We start from the raw sequence: 25,463 nt of genomic DNA, 5'->3' as shown, positions 1-25,463 counted from the left end.
AAAACTATCATATTAATCAGCGTGTTCGGTCCCTTGCTTCACCTGTACAGCTAGCGCTACTCGTGTTGTGTCCGCCATGTTTAAAGTGAAATCATATTTATACCGAGCGATTTGTGCTCTTAATAAAAGTAGCCCCAACAAATATGTTGAAAAAAATAGTGCAATGTTACTTCCTAGTCGATACGAACAAATACCATGAATCTAAATATTTATAAACAAGAAATGAATATCTGGTACAACTGTTTTCAAATTTTATCTACTTTTACCATATTTTAACATCTGCTATATTGTATCCATTCTTGCACGATATGCACGGTTATATTTTGCCTGTAAATAAACTCATCCCTAGATGCGCCGTCCGAAATGTGCAGGTGGATAGCAAATTGTATTGGAGCTTAGACGCTGAGGTGGTATACGAAATTGCGGAACCCGACAGTCAGGTACAGCCGGACACGTAAACATGCAGGATATGGTATTTTACAACGTTTCTTTTAAATCATCGGTTTTTCAGACGAAAAATACATGCCATTTTTGGGAAAATCGCAAAAAAACCAAACTTTTTAAAAAAATTAAAAAAACTACGGTCGGGACTGCCGAGACGGTCGGTCGGACGAGGGCAAGCAAACAACTTTTTTTTTGCCTTACGGGGGAATGTTGATCTATAAGATTCAAGAATATGCTTTATTCACATATATCTCAAGACAAAGATAAAAAATTATTGACGGTTGAGGGTTAAATCCACCTAGAATAAAAGAGGTAAATAAACATGACAAGAAAAATGATACAGAACGGTACCTGACGAAAACATTACACAGGGCCTATACGTAAGCCTTTAAACATAAAACTATGCATTGTCAGAGTTGATTGAGATTTTACTTTGTAACATAATACAGTTGGATTGGAGATTTTATAAAACATTTTCTTTGAACTTATTTTTTTAACGATAACAGAAAGGTGCATCTGGCAAATGCAGCTATTTTGTATCACTGCGCATGTTAAAGTACAATATTTCACCGCAACCTAAAACGTCTACTGTAAAGATTCGTCTCTTTACAGTAGACGTTTGACATGACTGGAATTTTAGGTGCAATCTAAAAGTGCCCTTTAGTAAAAATTCCAACAGCAAATAAGAACACGTACCCTTGATTTTCAGTTGAGGGAGCTCTCTATTTGTACATGAATTTATCCCAAGTCAAAGATGCCCATATGTGCGCCATTATGCGAACGTTTACGGTATATCGATAATGTGACTTACGTGAATCGTCATCACATTTTGATTCAGGTTCTAGTGGGTAAAATGAGTTATGATACTCGTATTTTAATACGAGTATCATAACCATCTTAAAAGATTTTTATCTTCATGTATTAACCAGTAATACTTTATGTATATAAGCTTTGCAAATGGTACTTACAAATAAGTGTAACTTTCGCGTCCGTTTTCCCTCAGGACAATAACATTATCACTAATAACCAAAATATTTAAGTCCTCTAGCTCTATAAACTCCTATAGGGCGACGTACAGTTATTTCAACCTCAAGATATGATACTTTAAAAAGGCAGCACAGTTGTATATAAAGAGAAGTGACATGCCGTAAGTATGCTACAGCATCAGTAACACATATTCTGATTTTAATAAAAACTAATAGTTTATGATTTGGAAAAAAGTAGATGTGAAAATGTATACCGATAATGAGATAAAATCGCATTTACCAATGGTATAATGCATTTACAATTTTTAATGGATCGTTGAAATATCTTGATGTGGGCGGGAGACATTGTAAAAGAAACATTAAGTACCAGTGGAGCTCAGTGGTAACTAAGGCACCTAATTAAATTGTGTTTAAAAAACTGTATTTGTGTAAACTACGCTTTAGAAAATTAAGACATTACTACTGCAGTCGCTCTACATTTGTCTCGTTAAATCACGGTTACCACAACAACTGGCTTTAGTATATATCTTGTAAGTAATACCAAAATGGCTATGATTTATAATAAGATACGCCAACCACGAGGTGTGTTTTATTTCGTGTGCATGCAACGTTCTCAAAATAATCAAAGTATGACAGGATGACGTGCCAGATTTTAAAGTCGCATCGCCAATTTTATCATCCCTAGACAGAATGGAAGACATGTGTTTTTTAACAACCGATTTTGTTTGTAGCATAGGCAAGTCTGCCAAGAATAGAAACTTTGTTTCTTTTAATGACATCAATGAAAAGTAGCAAATCACCACTTCCGAAAGTGCCCATCTTATTGATGAACTCGATAGTGTAGTATTTCATGCCCTCACTAAACCATTTTCATTAGCTATCAATCATTGAACTGGCAAGGAGTATGTATACTCCACCTGCTCAGCGTTCAGACTCACTTAACTCTAGGAATGTTTACTTTCAAAGCATTTAATGTGTACGCCTCTGAGAATAATATCTTTGCCTTCCATATTTTGATCATAAAATCAAGTCTATTAGATACAGTTTATACTTGACAACCTTGAAAATCAAATTAATTTAGATTAGAAGCACCTAATGTATTGATTGTGTAATGCATACATGTCAAAAAAATTCTCTTTGGACCACACCACATACTCAACAGAGTCATGAGAAACATTATTTTGTTAACAAATAATCACAAGCCAAATAGACAGGTACATCACATGAAAAAACTACTGCAATTTCCTACCAGAACAAAACTTGGCACATATGTTACTTGGGATAATACAAACAAAATAAGCCCAGATGTCACCTCGTTTTTTCCTTAAATCCAAGATGGCGCCCAAAATCACCAAGTGTGCAAAAAATCATTATAAAAACTTGTTTTGGCATCTTTTTGTGAAGCAAATGCCTCAATTTTCGCCTAAAATATATCCAGATGTAAACTAAATACCCAAATTTATTAATTTCTGTCAATGTCTTATCACTTGACCTTAAAATATTCAAAATGGCTGCCATTTGTAATGTACAGGTTAAAAGTCATTAAAAACATATTTTGACATCTTATGTGAAGAAAATGGCACAACTTTCAACCTTCTATCTATCAATGACCATCACAAATGGCGTCAGTTGCCATCCACATTTGGATGAAGTGTTGTCATCAAAACATATACCAAAACTCTGTGCATTCCTTAACAATACTTATAATGACTCTTTTACTTCTATAAACCGAAAACTGAAAGTAGCGTAATGTAAAATGTAGTATCACTTATTTTAATTAGGTTTACCGTCTATGGGAGAAGAATTAGCCAAGCGTGTCCCTACTTACTAAGATGAAGTGCATTTTGTGTAATGTTAAGTTATTTTGTTCTGAGAAGCTTTATTAGTAAATGTTAGCATTAGCAAATGTTGAGTGAGAAAAAGTGGTAAAGATGCACCATCACCACATTATCACCTTGGAAACAAAACAACAACAGCTACAAAGTAAATATTGATGCTGATAGTTCAGGCAATTAGCCTTTTCGAAGTATGACGTACACAAAAGGAGGTCAGTCTTCAATCTGGATACAACCCGGCAAATTCAAAAGACTTTACCCACTTCGTGCAGCGCCGGCCTATTGTATCTGCCATATCTCGAAAAGGCTAATGATCATTATGATTAGTCAGTTTCTAACTCCTGGTGGTCTATACCGTGTATATCGTGTTTAAAAAATATTAAAAATATATAATCAACAGTGTATTTAATTTTGATACATGAAATATACTGGCAAACATGTCAACTACTTATTTTATATCACATGGATGACTTATGCCTACTGTGCAATATATTGGAGAAACCATAGGAAGTGTATCAAATTCGCATGTAGCGCAAAAAACGCTGAATAATTCTGAACATTCTGAACGTCATTGACGGCAAAAAACTGATTATTTGGCCTTACATCATATTTCTGTAGCATGAGAGATTATTCCTCCCGGTCAAACGCGTTACACACAATGAATAGAAATATATATTACACTCACCGCTCACGCATACAAAATTGTGGAATTAATTCCCATAATTATCTTGCACAATTATAATTAAGTGCAAGTATATCCTAGAAAAACAAAAGTTTAGTGGGTAAAATGAAAAAACACAAGGAAAAATCCTATGGGATTTTTAAAAGGTGGGTTAAATAATGTCACTCTGCTAGGCGCTCGACTAAGTTGAGTGCTTGCGTGTGAGGTGATCCCGGTTCGAGTCACTAATGTAACAGTTCCCATAGTACATCATTCTAAACACGTTCCCCTGTATTTACATATTTTAATACATATATTTAAAAATAAGAAAATATAGGTGATAAAATTTGCATTTCCTAGCGCACCTAGCCTTTTGACCATGGACAACCCACGGACCGTTCATTGTTGTTATTGTTGTATTCATGCAATCTTTCGCTTATCAAATGCCCCAGCTAATTGTTGCTTTTTTGATCACTGCCTGTTACATCATAACATCAATAACAGACATTTCAAATATCATTCAGTTAAATTCCCTATTTCTCAAACACCTAACATCTCTTTTCCCCTGTGGTATGTGATGCAATTGTTAACGTTATTAATCGATGTCATTTATCATTTCCTTAACAGCCAAATAACAACAGTTTCAGAGTAACACTTTGTATACTTGTAAAAGCTAAATATAGGAAGATAGCTTTTGGCAAAATGATACATCTTGTGCACTAAGAAGCTTAGTCGCTGTCGGGATTTTCTGAATCTAGAAAGATCGCACATAATAACCGTAAGAGTGTTTATAGGCAGATTTTCCATTACTAGCATTATAAGCAGCCTACTTCTCGCAATGCAGTATGCAGCTCTTTAAACTACGGGCTTGGTGTAAGATTGCATCATTAACCAATATTTTGTTGCTCTATAATACAAACCACTTCTCTTGTTGAAGCATTTGCCTCAGATGAATGTGATTGGCCAATTGTTTTATTGTCTATAAAATACCGAAAATTGTTTTTATTTATCCGTTACGGAAGGATGTTCTCATATTTATTATATTTGGTTGAATTCCTAACTTGATTGACAGCTCTATTGTGGAGTCAGATTCGCTTAAAAGTCTCGTTGTGATGCATTTACTACCAACTTACGTAAATTTTAAATATTCTAATATTAACATTTCCATGTGATGGTGTTAGGAGGATGGTTTGATTTCATCACATGTCATTGCCAACTTAAATGCTCTTGACCCAAACTCATACCGACATGACCTTGTCGTTTCATCACGGTATTTTATTCCCTTTTGATATTAGAACCCAAACAAACATCTTTTAGCCCTAATGTTTCCCAGTGTCAATGAACTTTCCATTGATACCAAATTCCCAAAACCTCAATGAAATTTCATGTAGAAAAGTTGGAAAAAGTTGATTGGACCATCATCGGACCACCATCATTCTACAAGGTTGATGTCAGTAATTTAAGATAAATATACACATTTTGCAATCGAAGAAGTTGAAATGCCCAACAGAAATGAACCTTGTTGTTGTATTCATACAATGTTTCCACCAGCATATGTCCCAGCCAATTAATTGTTCCTTCTACGAAGGACTGTTTCATCTTAATATCAATAAAATAGATTTAAAACATCTTCAGTTAAATGCCGTATCAAGCTACTTAGAAAAGGCACCTTAACAGTTCTTTTCCCCTGTGGTATATGATGCAATTGTTAACGTTATTAATCGATATCATTTGTGAAATAAGCTATTGGCAAAATGATACATCTTATACACTAAGACACTTAGTTGCTGCCGGGATTTTCTGAATCTTAGAAAGGTCGCACTTAATAAGTTAACCGTAAGAGTGTTTACAGTGGGCAGATTTCCGTTACTAACATCATTAGCAACGTGCATCACGTAATGCAGTTTGCAGCTCTTTGACTTCGTGATGTGATTGACGCCAGATTGTATCATTATCCAATACGCTACTTTTTTTTCTATTTGAAACATTTGCCTCAGATGAATGTGATTGACCGATTGTTTTATTATTTGTCTAGGAAATACCGATAATTGTTTTTAATTATCAGACAGCCTGAAGTTTTCTCTTACAGTTTCCTCTGAAGAATGTGATTGACCGATGGTTTTATCACTTGTAGGAAATACCGTCCAACAGATAATTGTTTTACCAGCGCCCCCACGTGTTTATTAGGGCTGAAGAAAGTCTAGCGAATTGCAGACAGGAAGCTACCCAAAAGTGAGCTACTTGTAAGCTGTTAGAGGAACAAGATTTGTTTAATATGATATTTGTTTTAATTTATCTGATAACATGATGTCCTTACCGTAAATAAAGTGGAAAAGCTCGAAGCATGTATGTAGTACCACGATCATTTAACTTTTATTTCAAAGGTATTATATCATTCTCAATCTGTAATTTAATATTTCTTTTATATTTGATGTACCTGAAGGAAGGACAAACGAATGTGTCCTATTTGATTGGTTTACATGTAAAAAAAAAAACCCGATTTACTTTTTATTGCTCAACAACATTAACAAAAGGACATCTATGAATTAAATTACGTCTTTGAAATTTCACTTCAAGGACATCTTTGAATTAAATTTCATAACCATTTCTACACTTCATACCGTCATATTTCACAATAACATACACAAATATTTCTATTACTATATTGTTTCTATATAAATCGACCTGTGTAAAATACGAATATAGAAAATAAAAAAATAAAAACATTTAACTCACCCACTACTGGCTCTATACATTTGTACCATGGTTACCACAACTACTGTGATTGTAAGCATATCAATCAAAAGTATGCACATCGTACTTTGATATTTGATAGAAAATAACGTCTCTTGGATTTTTTTTCAATTGCATAGGTGAGATACAGTTACGAACAATTAAGGCTTTTAGTTTTCTACATTTGCTTACAAATCATCAATATCCTCATTTGTATAAGCACTTTTTAAGCGATGACATATAATCGTTGAGTAGCGTCTCCTACAAACAGCCTCATATGATTGATAAGGTAATTGTATAAAGTCACCCTTTTAACATGTCCACGCTGTCCATCATTATTCTAAGTCAATTTCTTCCAACAGACTTGAATTGATGATATTGAAATATTTTGAAGATATTTGAAAGACATATGTCGGCAATTGAACAAGTGTGCCCCAATGCCAAAATAGATAATAATGTAAACATAATAGTGAGATAAATGTTCACGTTTTGCCATTTAAGAAATTGAAATGTTCAAATGAGTATTTAATGTATTTGGATAATGCAATATCTATTCGTATATAACCTTGAATGACAACCAATGTACTTCATTTGTGTGTGTTCCTTTTGTTCAACTTTCTTTTATTTTGTTTTGCTTCAATGTTGTGGGATTCAATTATTCAAAATGTCAAATATTTTAACAGTATAACCAATAGTAATGATGCTAAACATCATCACAAAGGTTGGTTTAAACAGATTCAAATATGCAGCGTTGCACGTATTTGTAATAAAAACGATATATTATCTGTAATTTAATATACATTGCTCGTACAGCCTTTCAACCCTCGCACCCACGTCACCGCCCCCATCCACATAAGCACAATGTCTCCATAGTGGTTAGCTAATCAAAAGGCTGTGGGTTTAAATCATATCGCTGTCAATGTATTGGGCCCTTAAACAAGACACTTGATCCTGTTTGCTTCATTTTACCCAGGGGTAAATGTGTACCGACTTTTGCTGGTAATATATAAGACTCACAAGCGGACGATTCTGGCCCCAAATTGTTCCTGCCTTTGAATACAGACAGGAACCTATACCTTTACTAGCACTATTTACACATACGGTGTGTATTCACTCTAACACTTGAAAATGTCACTGCACTACACGAACAGCTGTAATGTCGCTTATTCAATTTTGGATGAGATTGTTGAATACACAATCGAGAATAGATCACGAGTCCGATAAGTACATTGATATGATGAATGACTTGCTGTTATTGAGTATCACGCAATGTTCGTGGACAAATCTATCTTCTACTTAACTCGAACTTAAATATTAAAAGATCAATGATGTTTATCTACAAACATTCATCAAAAGAATAAAGGAACACTAGAAAGGTTATGAGAACGATTAACCATTTTTCCAAATACAAGTCAAATGAATACTTCGAATCTATGATTGGCCAACGATTATAAAAAGAGAAGCATATAGCTTGCGATCAGGAAGCGTCATTGTTTCCTAGCCAAAAAGATTGCTGGCACTTTAAGGAGCTCGTCATCCCTTGAATGGCATCAGATACTACAGGATAACTAGCTGTCATATATGCTTCAAGGCACCGCATAATAGTTTGAGCATGATCAGTACGGGTGGGTTTTTTTTTCGAATAGGGACAACATCATATAGGCTAAAGCATAATATAGATTTATCATCGTTCTTTTTTCCGAACAAAGTTTTTTAGGCATTTTACAAGAATATATTATTATGTGTTCACATATTACAAATTACAAATAGGACAGTGTTAATCCTTACATTGGCCTAACTGTATTTCATTTAAAAAAATCTCTCGACATTAATGTGAATACTCTCGACGTTGTTCCTTTCGAGGAATTGAACTTTTTTCTTTATTACTTCGTAATATTTTTATAAATACAAGCAAAGACGCTGTGGAATTTTTTGTACAGGATACGTGGGGGAGAAGATTTTGATGTATTCTCTAGTGATGATTTACCTCATCCTGCAACCAGGTCCCACGGAAAGAGAGGTCCGCAGCTAAAAGTGCGGTCAATTGGACCTGGGAGAATGGTGGAAAGGATGTGGTCTCACCCCGAGGCTAAACATATTTTTAACAGTAATGAATGTGTCCCATCTGATTGGTTTACATGTAAACAAACAAACGATTTACTTTTTTTTATTGCTCAACAACATTAATAAAAGGACATCTTTGAATTAAATTACATCTTTGACATTTCATTACAAGGACATCTTTGAATCAAATTTCATAACCATTTCTACACCTCATACCGTCATATTTCACAATAACAATAACATACATAAGTATTTATATTACTATATTGTTTCTATATAAATCGCGAAAACGTTTTCATAAGTATATTAACAATAACCATTGATACAATGTGTGAAGAAACCTTATTCACTACTGGTAACTAAAGAGACTTATTGCTGTACATTGTGCTCAAAAAATAAACTGACCTGTGTAAAATAGAAAATACGAATATAGAAAATAGAAAAACAAATCATTGAACTCATAAGTATTTTAATAATAACCATTGATACAATGAGTGAAGAAACCTTATTCACTACTGGTAACTAAAGAGACTAATTTCTGTACATTGTGTTCAAAAAAATTAACTGGCCTGTGTAAATAGAAAATAGAAAATCAAAACATTGAACTCACCCACTACTAGCTCTATACATTTGTACCATGGTTACCACAACTACTGTGATTGTAAGACATATCAATCAAAAGTATACACTGTACTTTAAATTTTACTACATGGTACTTTGATATTTGATCAGAAATAACATCTTTTTTCAATGGCATAGGTGAGACACAGTTACGAACAATTAAGGCTTTTAATTTTCTACATTTGATTACAAATCGTCAATATCTTCATTTCTTAAAACTATTAGCACTTTATTTAAGCGATGACATATAATCGTTGAGTAGCGTCTCCTACAAACAGCCTCATATGATTGATAAGGTAATTGTATAAAGTCACCCTTTTAACATGTCCACGCTGTCCATCAATATTCTAAGTCAATCTCTTCCAACAGACTTTAATTGATGATATTGAAATAATTTGAAGATATTTGAAAGACATATGTCGGCAATTGAACAAGTGTGCCCGAATGTCAAAATAGATAATAATGTAAACATAATAGTGAGATAGATGTTCACGTTTTGCCATTTAAGAAATTGAAATGTTCAAATGAGTATTTTATTTGGATAATGCAATATCTATTCGTATATAACCTTGAATGACAACCAATTTACTTCATTTGTGTGTGTGTTCCTTTTGTTTAACTTTATTTTATTTTGTTTTGCTTCAATGTTGTGGGATTCAGTTAGTCAAAATGTCAAACTATTTTAACAGTATAAACCAATAGTAATGATGCTAAACATCATCACAAAGGTTGGTTTAAACAGATTCAAATATGCAGCATTGTACGTATTTGTAATAAAAACGATATATTATCTGTAATTTAATATACATTGCTCGTACAGCCTTTCAACCCTCGCACCCACGTCACCGCCCCCATCCACATAAGCACAATGTCTCCATAGTGGTTAGCTAATCAAAAGGCTGTGGGTTTAAATCATATCGCTGTCAATGTATTGGGCCCTTAAACAAGACACTTGATCCTGTTTGTTTTACTTTACCCAGGGGTATTAATGTGTACCGACTTTTGCTGGTAATGTAAAAGACTCATAAACGGACGATTCTGGCCCCATATTGCTCCTGCCTTTGAATACAGGCAGGAACCTATACCTTTACTAGCACTATTTACACATACGGTGTGTATTCACTCTAACACTTGAAAATGTCACTGCACTACACGAACAGCTGTAATGTCGCTTATTCAATTTTGGATGCGATTGTTGAATACACAATCGCGAATAGATCACGAGTCCGGTAAGTACATTGATATGATGAATGACTTGCTGCTATTGAGTATCACGCAATGTTTGTGGACACATCCACCTTCTACTTAACTCGAACTTAAATATTAAAAGATCAATGATGTTTATCTCCAAACATTCATCAAAAGAATAAAGGAACACTAGGAAGGTTATTTCAAGTACAGGTAAAGTGAATACTTCGAATCTAAGATCGGCCAACGATTAATATTTTTAAAAAAGAGAAGAATAAAGCTTGCGATGAGGCAGCGTCATTGTTTCCTAGCAAAATAACTCAAATAAAAAGATTGCTGGCACTTTAAGGAGCTCATCTTCCCTTGGATGACATCAGATACCAGCCCAAGATAATCATATGCTTCAAGGCATCACATTCCTGATATGAAAAAAATTCCTAATGATTATTTTGGTGACTTATCCTTATTGAGATGCCTTATTGGGTGCCTTTACGTAATTTGAAATAGTAATTTTGTAAAGCCATGTGCATTTTCTGTGATGAACTATTGTATTTACCAGCAAGTTGTTTCTTATTGATTTCAGAGCAGAGAGATGTTTCATATCAGTAAGAGAACTTTCAAATGCTTTGGCATGAAGCCACTTAGAAAACACCGTAACAGGTCCTTTCCCCAGTGTTATGTGAAGCAATTGTTAACTTTATAATCGATATCATTTATCATTTCTTTAACAGTCAAATAACAACCTTTCAGAGTAACTTTGCAAACTTGAAAATCTAAGTATAGAAAAATAAGCTTTAAGCAAAATGATACATCTTGGGCATTAAAGACTCGTAGTTACTGTCGGTATGTTCTGCATCATAAAAGGTTGCTCATAAGTAATAACCGTATACAAGTGTTTACAGTGGGCAGATTTTCCGTTACTAACCTTATTAACAGACTACTTCACGTAATGCAGTATGCAGCTCTTTGGACTTCATGATTGATTGGTGCAATCTTGTATTAACCAATACTTGTTGCACTTGTATTACAAACCAGATATTATCTTCCTTATTGAAATATTGTCTTCTGCGGAATATGATTGACCGACAATGGCGTAGCCAGGTTTTCGGAACCGGGGGGAGAGGGATTGGGCACACACTTGATAATGTAATGATGGAAATATTTTGCCGACAGAAGTTGTTAATTGCTGACATCATTTTTTTTTGCCCAGTGCGCTTAAGGTTCTAAAAAGTGGGAGGGGCAAACCAATTAATTGGTCGCTACCCCCAACCTCCTCCTTCACGAGCGTCCTAGCGAACAAAATAGAGATCAACTATTAACTAATTCAGTAGTCGCAAACGATTCGAAACTTTTTGAGCTGTTGAGTAAAATATGGTAAAATCAACGTTCCTATGCAATTACGTTCTACTTTATTTATCCGTGTTAAATTACATAAACTTGAACCTATAGATCAAAACATCTCTAAACCAAAACATACAAGTCCAATATACTAGTATTCGACATAAGAATACACAATCGCGAAATCGATTTGGCGGACGCAATAAGTGTTCCATTTTTTTAGTTTATTTTTACTTAATATTTCCTTCTTCAGGTTTCTAATGTACCCTGTTCCTGACGTCACTCATTGACAGCTGAATGCTGAAGGTGTGTATAAATAATGCTTCAGACCCGTACTTGACCAAAATATTAAATTCGGTAAATTGTGCTTAGTATTGCAAATGTTGGGTGGCAAACCAGGTGTTACCGCTATTAAAGCGCTGTAAATGGTTAAAACATGATACAGCAGAACCCTTCAAGCAAATTCTGACAACTTGTAAACATTTTCTTACAACTAACAATAACAAGTTACAGTAACGTGAAGGGGCGTCGAAATGAATTTGACAGGGGGAAAATACAACTGTTGTACTTCCGTAACTAAAGGCGATTACGCATCGTACAATGGAACATTCAAACATTCAGAAACATTCAAACATTGCCAACTAGCGGACTTTATATTCACAATACCTATCTTTAATTCAAAAGAACCGGAACTAATATCTTCCACAGTCAAGAACTTAAATATCACTTTTGATACAGATAAAACCATGTCAAAACACACCACATCTTTGTGCAAGTCAATTAACTATTGATGTCAAACATGGGAAGATGCTTACGCATCGTACACTGGAACATAGTAGAAACATTACATTGGCAACTAGCGGACTTTTATAATATTAGTTAAACTTGCGTATGACTGAAATGTCTCGTTGCGGGTTTGAATCTACGAGATGCACATAACACATTCAACGGATCGACCTCATTAACGATTGACTGACTGATAAACGCATTCGCAATCTTAAGTTTGTTCGGCTTTTATTAGGCGGAAATTAATCGGCTTTTGTTACTGCGCACGTCAATAAAGTCCCAACTCACGCAGGTGTAAATTCACATAAGCGTGCGCAGGTCACGCATTACGTAACGCACAACTAGCGTAAGCATTGCGCCCAACCGCGTGCATGCCATTCTATATCAATACACGATGTTATGAGTCTTATTTTTTCCGCCTTATATAAAACTGGAATAAAATAGCATACGTTGTTGTATTTTAGTTTTTGTCATTAGCCTCTCACTAAATTTAAATATCTTTTGGGACAAAATATTGGAAAATTCTGAAATCTTACAATATTGCATTAAAATAAGTTATAACTTTCGGTCGTTTTTTCTTTCAGGTCAATAACATCACTAAGAACCAAAAAAATTCCAATCCACTTTAAACCCTTTGAATATTTAGCCTCACGTACATGAACTTACATGATGCTTGGCTGAAGGCAATTCAGCTGCATAAGAGAAACGTCATATTTGAATATTTTAAATTAATAAGATTGCTTCACTCGTAAACTTCTTACCGTATAATATTGAACAACAGCAATAACTTACACAAATACGCAATATATTTGGTCGGTTTGTTTTTCAATTAATAGCGAAAATGTTACGAATGGGGATTTTAATTTTTTCTGTTTTATAATTCATAATTATATTTTTTTTTGATGTAACAGGGACACATTGTATTGAATTCAAAGAAACCTCATTTACTACTGGTAACTATAAGAGCGACTAACTAAATTTCAATTCGTATAATTACACATTTTTGCTGTTTACAAACATTGTATGTGGACTATGATTACAAACCGTCTAATAATAGTTCTAGTTTCGTTGTATCATGGTTACCAAGTAATTTCATTATAAAGTATAGTGTTGCTGCAAGGCAAATTATTATTTAATATTGTGTCTCTTGGAATAATTTTATAAGAGCAAAATGAAAATCATGGGACAACAGTTTAATTACTAAAATGAGCGCAAAGAATGGAACTACGATATAGCTCAAGCCGTTTGGCCGTACATACGCGAGTATCTATACCGGATGTTACAACCTGCCCTCCACCATCGTAGTACAATGATTAATTGATGGCATCTCCTATAGGCCGCCACCCATATGATTGATACGCTAATTGTATCAAAGTCAACCTGTTAACATGTCCACACTGTCAATCATTATTCTAAGTGAATTTCGTTCCATATTTGATCATGTATTTACATAGATCTTATGCCTTATCATACGGGTTCATATCTTTTAACGCAAGAACCTCTACAGTTGTTGCAATTTATTTTTGGGCATTTGGTATGTCCAGGTAGACAAGGAAATCGTGAAATTCTTAATATTATGAAAGATCTAGTTTGAATCTTCGACTATATATCCTTTTCAGAACAGGAAATGTGTTTGATAGTTTAGATACGAAGAAAGACAACTTTAACTTTTTCACTTTATATGGTATTTAAAAAACCTCTGCAGACATTCTTCTACAGGTTTATACATGACTCTTCCTTGCCAGCTCTTCATATTTAACTTAATTCATTTTCCCCGCGTCTGAAAAGCAACAAATTACCACTTCAGAAAGTGCCCATCCTACTGTATTGATAAAGTCGAAGTGTAGTATGTCATGCGCTCACTAAACCATTTCCCTTACCTATCGAGCAGTGAACTGGCTATGAGTATGAACTCCATCTGTTCAGACTGACTTTAAGCTTCAGGAATGTTTACTTTCAAAGCATTCAATATGTACGCCTCAAGAGAATAATATCTTTGCTTTCCATATTTAGAAGAGTTTTAAATCAATTCTATTAGCTACAGTTCAGAGTTTGCAGAAGTAACATACGATATTTCAAGTCTTGGTGTAGGTTATTCATCCAGTAGTTCCAGTATTTAATTTACAAAATAATACGATATTTCATTTGAACTATACTTTACGAGATTGAATATGAAAGAAATTTCGATGAAAGCACCTGATGTATTGATAATGTAATATACCTTTGTCAACGTCTTTGTAACAGGAAAATTTGATGTGTTTAATATCAACTTGCGGAAGTTTAAACATAATGTTTCATTGCTGAATTAATCTTCTTCAATGCCGACTAGATAGATTTTTAAATGATTATATTTGTTAATCATTCAAATATTTCGTATTGCAAAACGATTGATAGTGTTTTGTAACGAATTTCGTAACTTCGATTATTATGTTCCATAGTTGCTAGACAGTTCCTTGAAGCGCTTGGATACGCGAAACAGGTTAAATGTAAAACAGGTATTGCTTGCCACTAATTGCTGACAATGGTAAGAACATGCACAGCAACACACTCTAAGTACCAGGGCCAACCTTGAGTTGGCATCGCCAGGCTCCGCTCAGAATAGAACGCAGCCATAGCAGGGCGGCCGTGCTGAAGCGCAGCCAATTTCTGCTCTCGTGCCTAAACATTTTCTTACAACTACAGGGTGTACCAGAATGATTTATACCGGGAAATATTTTTTAGACATGAAGAGCATTACTATTGGTAGTATTGTTTTAAATGCTAAAGTTTACATATATTTAGATATACGACGTTTCTATTCAACGTCGTATTTTAGATATACGACGTTTCTAATAGAAGTTACAGGCTATTGCGTAAAAATGGTGAATTCCAAGTTTTGACCAGACTACCTATTTTGAAACCTGTAAAACTACCAACCGTTCAAGTTATTTGGGAAATGTCATGCAGTATATTTGTTGTGTCCTCTTCTTACTTCTACTAACTTGAATAGTCGATATCTATCGATTATTTATGATATTACAAAGCAATTCTTGTATGGAAAAAATGGATTTTTACGCTTGAGTGACCTTAAACTATTCTTTCTTTGGCGGCAGTTTTGAAGACAATTTGCGGTGTGTGAGTTTCAACATTTGAAATGGCGGCAGAGATGGATATATCATAAAAGTACAGAGAAGGTTGGTCCTTACATGTAGTATCACAGCATGTATTTATGTCCACGGTATATTGGCAAACCCACAGCTACGTAATGGAGAAGATTAAAACTAACTGCGGAGGATCTTTGAGGGAGTTACATCCTCTGTAATAATAACATTTGTGGGTAAAAATTATGGTAAAAATCAAATAAAAAATCACATATCAAGAATTATTCAACATTGTAAGCACTATATTGCACTTATTAAAATTAGAGACACTGTTGACTATATATTTTATACAAACACGGTATAAATTATTATGGAACACCCTATATATGTGTTTCTACAATAACAGGAAGGTGTGTCCGAATGAACTTGACAAAGGGAAATACAATTGAACTTTTATACCAGTGATATGGTTTAAAAAAAGAGGCCTGGAGTGAGTTTATTGTTAGGAATGTGTGTAAATGTTATCGATCAATGTGGATGATTTAGCTGCGACTCAAGTTGGTTTATTGATTAATTAGTAGAAATAACCTGATTAGAATTTGTTTAGAAACCCGATGGCTGATTTAGCTGCGACTCTAGTTGGTTTATTGCTTAAATAGGTAGAAATAACCTGATTAGAATTTGTTTAGAAACTGCTGAACTGTTGGAATTAAACTTTCATAAATCATAATTGAGTGGCCACATATGAAAGATAGCTTATGATGAAATTAAGTGAATAATATTTTGAGCCTATCGATAAACAATCGACTAACTGATACACGCATTCACGATCTGGAATGAAATTATCTTTCATTTTTGTCATTACTTCGGCTCAAAAGGGTACGTAATCTAAAAAGTGAAAACTAACTTTAGTTGTGCTGGATGGTCACATATGTAATATTGTAAGATTTCGGTGTTTTTTTAATCTCAGGTCAATAACATCATCACTAAGAACCAAAATAGATAAATCCCCATTTAAACCCCTTGAATATTTAGCGCAACTTACAGTCATCACATCCTCAAGACATGATGCTTTGCTGTAGGCATTTCAGCTGCATAAGAGCGAGACATTTTTGAATATTTCAAATGAAGAAGATCGCTTAACACCATACCGTCATATTGCACAACAACAATAACGTACACACATATTTCATTTTAAAAGTATTATAATCTTGATACAAATGTTAATTGTATTATTGATACATTTATATTGGGAAATTAGCTTAACCCCAACACCATTTTGGTCGGGGGTGCCCTGTGTCTTTCCTTTCATCACGCTGAAGGGGGGCACCTAGCCTGTAGTAATATGTGGTATTCACTGGTGTTAGGGTTACTTTAATTAGTGGATGGAGGAAATGCGCTTCACCTACCCAGGCGGGCCTGCGGTCTTTTCAGTCACTTTTTAACAACTGTGGCCGGTTGTTCCCCCCCCCCTCCCTCACCCACGAACACACATTTCACGTCGGATTGCCGCCTGGGATAGAACCCAAGTCTTTCGCGTAACAGACACAAGACTCAAGCATCATGCCACGACGAGTCTCCTGCCAACTCCAACTTTTTGATGACTATAGAAAGTGTCTGGCGAAGGATAACATCCAGCATCCGGGAGATTTATCGAAGTGTGCTGTGATGTTTTGAGGTGCTATGTTTATATCCCGCCCGCCCCGTTAAAAGGGAGGTAGCCAGCCAGTGGTCTTTTGTGGTATTTGGAGTTGTGTTAAGAAAAATGTTTCCTGATTTGTAATTCATAATTCATATGTTTTGTTTTTTATTGTATTAAAGTCAAGGAAACCTTATAGTTAGATTAAATTATACATCTTTTCAACTGGATTTACTGACGCACCATCAGGCTGGCCTTGTGATGTTGAATTGACTTTTTGTTATAGAACTGTGACGACACTTCCTCGAACACACCATCAGAAAAATTCCTCGTGGTGATGGGTACGGGTTAGAGGAAAATTCATTAGCGACTCTAGTGTGACGTCGCTCATACCTTAGTTCAATAACACAGCTAATTCAACATCACTTGGCCAGATGATGCCTCATGAATATGACGTGATACTGTAGTAAACAAAAACTGTAAGTCGGGTTGAAAAGATTTATTATTTAGTATAACTATAATTAAATACATGGATGATTGTGAATATTCGTAAATTCAAGGAAACCTTGAATTATTTCATTATCTAAACCTTGATATTATGTCAAGGAAACCTTATTTACTAGTTTTAACTATATGTGGCAAATTGTGTTCAGAAAACTGTATTTACATGAGTATAAAAGAGCTCAATTCAAAAATTCAATTTAACTTTACAAACCTGTGTTATTTACAAACGTTTGACGTAGAGACACCTTAATTATAAATCGTGTAATTCATTGTAGCATGGTTACCACAACTACGGGTGATTGGTAAATTCCAAGTAATACCAATTTGTTATGTAAGTAGGGTTGTAGCCAGACAAATTATTGTGTAATATCCTGTCTTTTGTTTACTTTTGTCTATTTGCCCCCTTTGGTTTTATATTTGTTCCATTGCTGGTTTTATACCCTTCTATACGGACAATACGGTTCGCAACTTTCACAGTTTCTGCATTCAAAAAAGTGGAATAAGCCACCTGTCTATATTAGACAATCTTTATCTACAAATATTTTCAAAAAAGATCTTAAAACTTATTTGTTCCCTTAACCTGATTTAATTTGCATCGTATATTTATATTTTAAAATGCACCTTTTTTTAACTCTTCTGAATTTACTGGCCTCTACTCCATATATCACCATTTTATTATTTGCCTTGTCTGGTGTACATGGTGTAATTTATATTTTAAGATGTACTTTTTTATTTTGTAACCACTCTGAGTCTTGGAAATGGCGCGGATGCTCTTTGTATTGTATTGTATTGTGTTATTGTATTGTATTGTATCGTAATGTATTGTATTTTATTATATTATATTGTATTGTATTGTATTGTATTGTATTGTATTGTATCGTAATGTATTGTATTGTATTATATTGTATTGTATTGGCAAACTGTTCTATTTGATATCTTCCTTCCTATTCTGATTAGGAACTCAACCTTTGATATACTAGCAGTTAAAAACTTAAATTTTCTTAAAATATGATCAAAACCTCAAATTTCTTGGTGAAAAATTTATGTTTCCATTACTGTTCCAATTATTGTTGTAATATATAGTAATATTACTACTATTGCTATCCCAGCAAACACAAAAACGTTTTTGTTTTAGATAAGTCATATTTTGGGTTTCGGTGTTGTATGAAAACACACTTCAACAATATTTCAAATGTTTTCAAAATGTTGTTGTTAACTATTTTTGTAAACATTTTTGCCAAGTATTTTGTCAATACTTAAATAATATTATGTTAAAATATTTGCACCCAGCAAACAAAGAAATGGGTTTTTTTTTCAAAACGTTTTAATAACATATAAATGTCGGGTTATATAAAGGTCATGAAAACGTTTTAACACGTTATTGCAAATATTTTGGGCAAACATTTTTGCAAAATATTTTTTCAAACCCAAAGTGAGATTCCAAATTCAACGATTTCAAAAATGTTTTTTCGAATGTTATTAAAACGTTTTATACCCTTTATAAAACCATTTAAACGTTTTCTGTTAAACATTTTGTGTTTGTTGGGCAGTAGATTATCAAAAGTTATTAAAACGTTTTATACCCTTAATATACCCTTTATATAACCCGACATTTAAACGTTTTCTGGCAACCTTTTATAACCTTTTGCGAATGATGTCGAAAACGTTTTGTGTTTGCTGGGAATATTGCAGCACTTTTCATAACAATTCGAGTTATCTGTTGTCATCAGTCGCGCACAAGTTAAATCTGTTCTCACTCTTTTTAACCGATGATATCCATTGAGTAATACCTCCTACAGGCAGCTCATATGACTGAGAAGGTAATCGTATTCAAAGTCAACCTCTAACGCTGTACATGTATATCATTATTCTTGATGAATTTGTTTCCATTTTTGATGATTTACTTAAATTGATTTGTTATATTTTTAAGACTTATATTGATATTTATTTATGTCTTTTAACGAAAGAAACCCAAAAATCGGGTTTGTTTTTCAAGAAAATCATGAAACTCGTAAAAAATGAAATGAAAATCATAAAAAACGCAAAAAATTATAATTTATACAACACCTTTCGAACACTTATTGTAAGCACAAATTATATCGCTACTGCAGATGCATTTATTTTGATAAGAGCTGTTACACTCTACAACCAACAATACACATTATTCCGCAGGATTCGAAGATTTCAAAAACCTCTGGAGACCTCCTTGTACAGGTATATACATGACTCTTCCTTGTCAGCTTTTGATGTTTAACTTAATACATTTTCCTTGCGCCTGCAAAGTAGCAAATCACCACTTCAGATAGTGCCCATCCTATTGTATTGATAGTATCGAAGTGTAGTATGTCATGCGCTTACTGAACCATTTTCCTTACCTATCGAGCAGTGAACTGACTACGAATATGAACTTCATCTGATCCGACTCCAGGAATGTTTACTTTCAAAGCATTCAATATGTAAGCCTAAGAGAATAATATCTTCTTTACGTTCCATATTTGGAAGAGATTTAAATCAATTCTATTAGCTACAGTTCAGATTTTGTACAACTGGCATACGATATGTCGCTTGAAACTATACTTTACGACACTGAATATGAAAGAAATTTAGATGAAAGCACTTGATGTACCTATGTCAACGTTTTTGCAAAAAGAAATTGAATGTGTTTATATATATTTACGGAAGTTTAAACATGCAGACAGTTTCATTACTTTAGGCTTGGTCTATAAACCAATTTATGGTGATAAGATGAATTATTATCTCGTCTGTGCCATCCAGATCGATTTTAAAATGTCTTATATTTTGTTATCGCTTAGCCCATCAGAAAACAACTCCTATTGTTAAGTTCCGTTTACTAGACAGGTTCATCGAATTGATTGGATGTCAATTTAGGGAAGTATAATTATGTTGTAACTCCTTCTGTTAAATGCCGAATTTCATTAACAGCTCTATTGTGAACTCGGATTATCTTAACCCAAACACCCGAAGGGCTTTATCGACAACTGGTAGGGAAAGAAGGAAGAAACAAAGATAGAGAACAAAGAAGTTGTTTGCTCTGGGTGAGATTCGACCCGAGACCCCTCGCATGCCAATCACTAGGTCGCCGAAACTTATCCATGGGTCTTTTGCTGGCCGGGCCAACGAAATCGTGCCTATATATCACTTAGGCTAACCCTTTTCAGGGACACGGAATACATTTTGTAAAGCTTCCTTATTTAATGAGAAGTATTACCAAAGACTTGAAATGAATCCACTGTTTTGACATAAGTGATAACATTAATAATATTTAATAATTATTAATAACATTAATAATATTAGTAGCAAAGTGAGTTGCAAATTTTAGCTCCAGTTTAGATCAATTTAAGAAATAATGTCTTAAACTTCTGGATGAATAATCAACATCAAGATAACATTAATAATATTTACCAAATCTTTTTCCAAGCATCTTCGCCAAATTTTTCCATCACCAAAGCCTTCACACATATATTGATAAAGCCATACTGAAAAATATAAGAAAAGTGTCGATTAAATAATGACGTAGATCGAATAAAAAACAAATATCGGAATATGACACAATAAACGAACTTGCTTATAAATATTGATATCATATTTGATACCACCTCTATAATTCTACACATGAGTACTTTGTAATATGAAAAGTCCGCCGGCGATTATAATAGAATAGTACAACCAACAATATTACGGATCCTTCCATAACTTTATGTTTTTAATAGGTAGAATATACCAAATTCAATTGGGAGAATGTGAATTTCCATCGCAGCAATGATGAATTACGAGCAATTTCTTTTTCACTCGTTTTCATTTTTTCACTCTTAACTTGTGACGCCTGAGTTGAAATATACATTATAGCACACAATTAGAAATTAATCTAAGTGCAAAATAATGTAAGTACCCAATTACCTGCTCGAACGAAAGCTATTAAACGAGACAATATTTTGTTTACCAGATAGTACAAGGTGCTGTGTTGTACTATTTGAATGAGCACTTTGTCTTGCTACATTAGTGAAACCAATGTTTTTGGCATCCTTCGATGTTTCCCACGAGGGATCAAATTCCATAATTTAAAAATGGTTCATGTTGTAATATATCTCAAATTGTTTCTCTCATAGCTAGAGATAACAGAAAGTCCATTGTCAGATTGCACTACAGTGCTTACTTCATTTTTAAGAATTTCAATCGCAGCAATGATGAATTACGAGCATTTTTTTTTTCGCTCGTTTGCATTTTTTCACTCTTACTTGTGACGCTTGAGTTGATATAATACATTATTAGAAATTAATTTAAGTGAAACATAATGTAAGTACCCAATTACCTGCTCGAACGGAAGCTATTATACGAGATATTATTTTGTTTACCAGATTTAATAGTACGTGGTGTTGTGTTATTGTGTTGTACTATTTGAATGAGCACTTTGTCTTTTGCTACATTAGTGAAATCAATGTTTTTGACATCCTTCGATGTTTCCCACGAGGGATCAAAGGCCATAATGGGCCGCAATTATATCTCAAATTGTTTCTCTCATCGCTAGGGATACAAAAAAGTCCATTGTCAAATTGCATTACATTGTTAAGTTCATTTTTAAGTTTTGGCCCAATTAAGACCTTTTGCCTCCTGGGAACCATAGTGGGCATATCAAAAATGGAACCAATCCTACTTTTATCATTTGAGGTGTAAGGATGTCAAAAACATTAGTTCCACTTACGTAGCAAAATAATACACCACAATATAAAACCATTCATTATTGCGTTTGTGCAATAAGCAGAATACATTGTTCGATAATGTACATCAATTCTTATATTTGTTTTACGTTAAGCCGATTCAATATTAGAAGTTTATAAAATAAATACACTTAGAACTTAGTGAATGATTAACCGTGTTACAATTGTGTATCTACCCTAGCTTCAACGATGTAATTAATATACGAGTCGCCTCATGCAATGATCAAAGTAAATTATCTGTAGTAAAAACAATGTTATTTAATTTCAGTGCCGCTCTTTCAAGCATACCTTTATAACATTCGTCAGTGATGTGCAATTCATGAGAGAGATTAAGCGTATCTTGTATGTAAACAAATGTTCAGTGAAATAGAATTGATATTGACATCACACTCTTGCATCGTTTATGTTAAAGGAGTATTTCGTGATCCTAGCATCCTCTATTTATGTCATTTTTCATTAGATATCCACGAAAAAACCTATTCCCAAAATTTCAGTTGATTCCGATTTTGCGTTCGCGAGTTATGCATGATTATGTGTATTACACATATCTTTGCTAAACGAATTAATCTGCAAGAAATATTTTGTACATAAACATTATGTAGCCAGAGGTTTTCAGTGATATAAAATCTCAATTTTTTTGAGAAAAGTGGGGGATGAGGCTGTGGATCACGAAATGCCCCTTTAAGACTTATTTTAGTTTTTTTTTTCAATAAACCAACTGTTCTCTCATGAGGCCACTGCCATTATGAGACGTAGTAAATGAACACTAACAGGACATGAAGGTAGTGTTGAAGTCACACGGGCCAGCTGAGAGGTTGGTGGAATTATGTCTCGTGAAACAGAATGATAATGCACCATCAATGTGTCAAATACGGTGTCCCTATTAAAAATGACGACATTGGCAGGCAGTGGTGTAGCCTGTAAGAGCCGGGGGGAATTCCCCTCGACAATTTGTAGGGATATAATGGAGATGGCAAAGATTAAAATGACCAAAAATAAGACAAGAAATGTACAGAAGGGGACGCAAATTTGGCTTTGCCCTATCCCCCACCCACTACTGGCTATGTCACTGCAATGGCAGGATTCTTTGACGAATGGTAATGGTACGGATTTGAAAATATATTATACATATATCTGAAATAATTTTAACAGAAGGTATATATTATAAAACACCAAAGATTGAAATTGGGACGTGTTATCCAAAAAGTATAATTTAATACTTTGAAAAATAAATAAACTAAGATGAGTTCTTCCTTGAATATCGCAATTCTGAATGAATACATCAATACAGAAAGCCCTGCCCAACAGTTTAAAATTGTCTTTAAATGGCTCTTGTGTGGCTGCTGCAAAATAATTAAAATCATGACCATTCGTAAAAGGGATTTGTGGCATTGGTAATGTATAAATCCAATTTGTTGACTGCAGTTGAAAAGGGCATTGGTATTAAGAGATTCTGACTGAATATTATATAGGTCTTGTATTACTAGGAATCAAATAATAGACGTGGTTGAACTGAAAGAAAGGCCTTTCAATGACGAATTACGAGGGTTTAGAAATTAGAGCCACTATGAACTTGATTTGGGCAAATTAATATTATGAGAAATTTTAAACATAGGGCATAGACTCCTCTAGAATAACAATCATCCAAATATAAAGTTCTCAGAGTTTGCCTTCCATTTACGTACACATTATTGTGTATCATTCAAATAGTCCCCTATTTATGACACTTTTATACAAATTTAGGTTTTGCTTTCATAATCGCAACAGTTACTTACCATCTTGTAATTCGAATTGATCGGCACAATTTCTCAGCATATATACTTTATGTAACCTAGGTATCGAGTATCAATAAGTGTTGCTGAGATATTTTTGAGATTGAGATCCAATATATATCCGGTAAATAAGTAATTACTAGATATATTCGTAACGTATATAACGTCGTCAAGTCTATCAAAAATATTGCAATCTAACTTCAGATGTTGTCAAATGTGTGTATCAAGCACATAAACGCTGCTGCTCTGTATGAAAACGTTTGCTTACAAAATATGACAGTATCAGAAGTCGCAATGAAAATGATGAAGCTTGCTGGTGTATAAATCATGACAATTCGTAAAAGGATTTGTGGCATTGTTAACGTAGAAATCTAATTTGTTGACTCCAGTTGAAAAAAGGCATTGGTATTAAGAGATTGTGGCTGAATATTATATATGTCTTGTATTTAATGAATCAGATAATGAATACTAGACGGGGTTGAACTGAAACAAGAACCTTTCAACGACGAATTATCGAGTGTTTAGAGCCACTATGAACTTGATTTGCCCAAGTGATATTATGAGAAATTTTAAACATAGGGCATAGACTCCTATAGAATAACAATCATACTAATACAAAGTTCTCAGAGTTCGCCGTCAAATTACGTACACATTATTGTGTATCATTCAAAATAGTCCCCAATTTATGACAATTTTAAACAAATTTAGGTTTTGCGTTCATAATCGCAACAGTTACTTACCATCTTGAAATTCCAATTGATCGGCACAATTTCTCAGTATATATATACTTAATATTCATTATGTAGCCTAGGTATCGAGTATCAGTAAGTGTTGCTTAGATATTTTTAAGAGTAAGATCCAATATATATCCGGTAAATAAGTAATTACTAGATATATTCGTAACGTATATAACGTCGTCAAGTCTATCAAAAATAATGCAATCTAACTTCAGATGTTGTCAAATGTGTGTATCAAGCATATAAACGCTGCTGCTCTGTATGAAAACGTTTGCTTACAAAATATGACAGTAGCAGAAGTCAAAATTAAAATGACGAGGCTTGCTGGAGTATAAATCA

At 33.9% G+C, this 25,463-nt stretch overlaps 1 protein-coding gene across 1 annotated transcript in view; it reads right to left on the bottom strand.

Moving 5' to 3' along the window:
• The window catches only part of LOC140154483 (guanylate cyclase soluble subunit beta-2-like), a 73,966-nt gene extending 48,737 nt beyond the window's left edge, over positions 1–25,229 (bottom strand). The window contains exons 1-2 of the mRNA XM_072177051.1: positions 25,128–25,229; positions 21,303–21,376 (exon numbers count right to left, since the gene is read on the bottom strand). Of these exons, the coding sequence (XP_072033152.1) occupies positions 21,303–21,376; positions 25,128–25,130 (77 nt within the window). The 5' untranslated portion in view covers positions 25,131–25,229. The remainder of the gene's footprint in view (positions 1–21,302; positions 21,377–25,127) is intronic.
• Between the last annotated feature and the right edge of the window lie 234 nt (positions 25,230–25,463).

The sequence above is a fragment of the Amphiura filiformis genome, chromosome 6 (assembly GCF_039555335.1).
Source record: "Amphiura filiformis chromosome 6, Afil_fr2py, whole genome shotgun sequence".
Lineage (NCBI taxonomy): Eukaryota > Metazoa > Echinodermata > Ophiuroidea > Amphilepidida > Amphiuridae > Amphiura > Amphiura filiformis.
The sequence above is the reverse complement of the archived record's forward strand: the minus strand, read 5'-3'. Positions and strand labels throughout refer to the sequence as shown.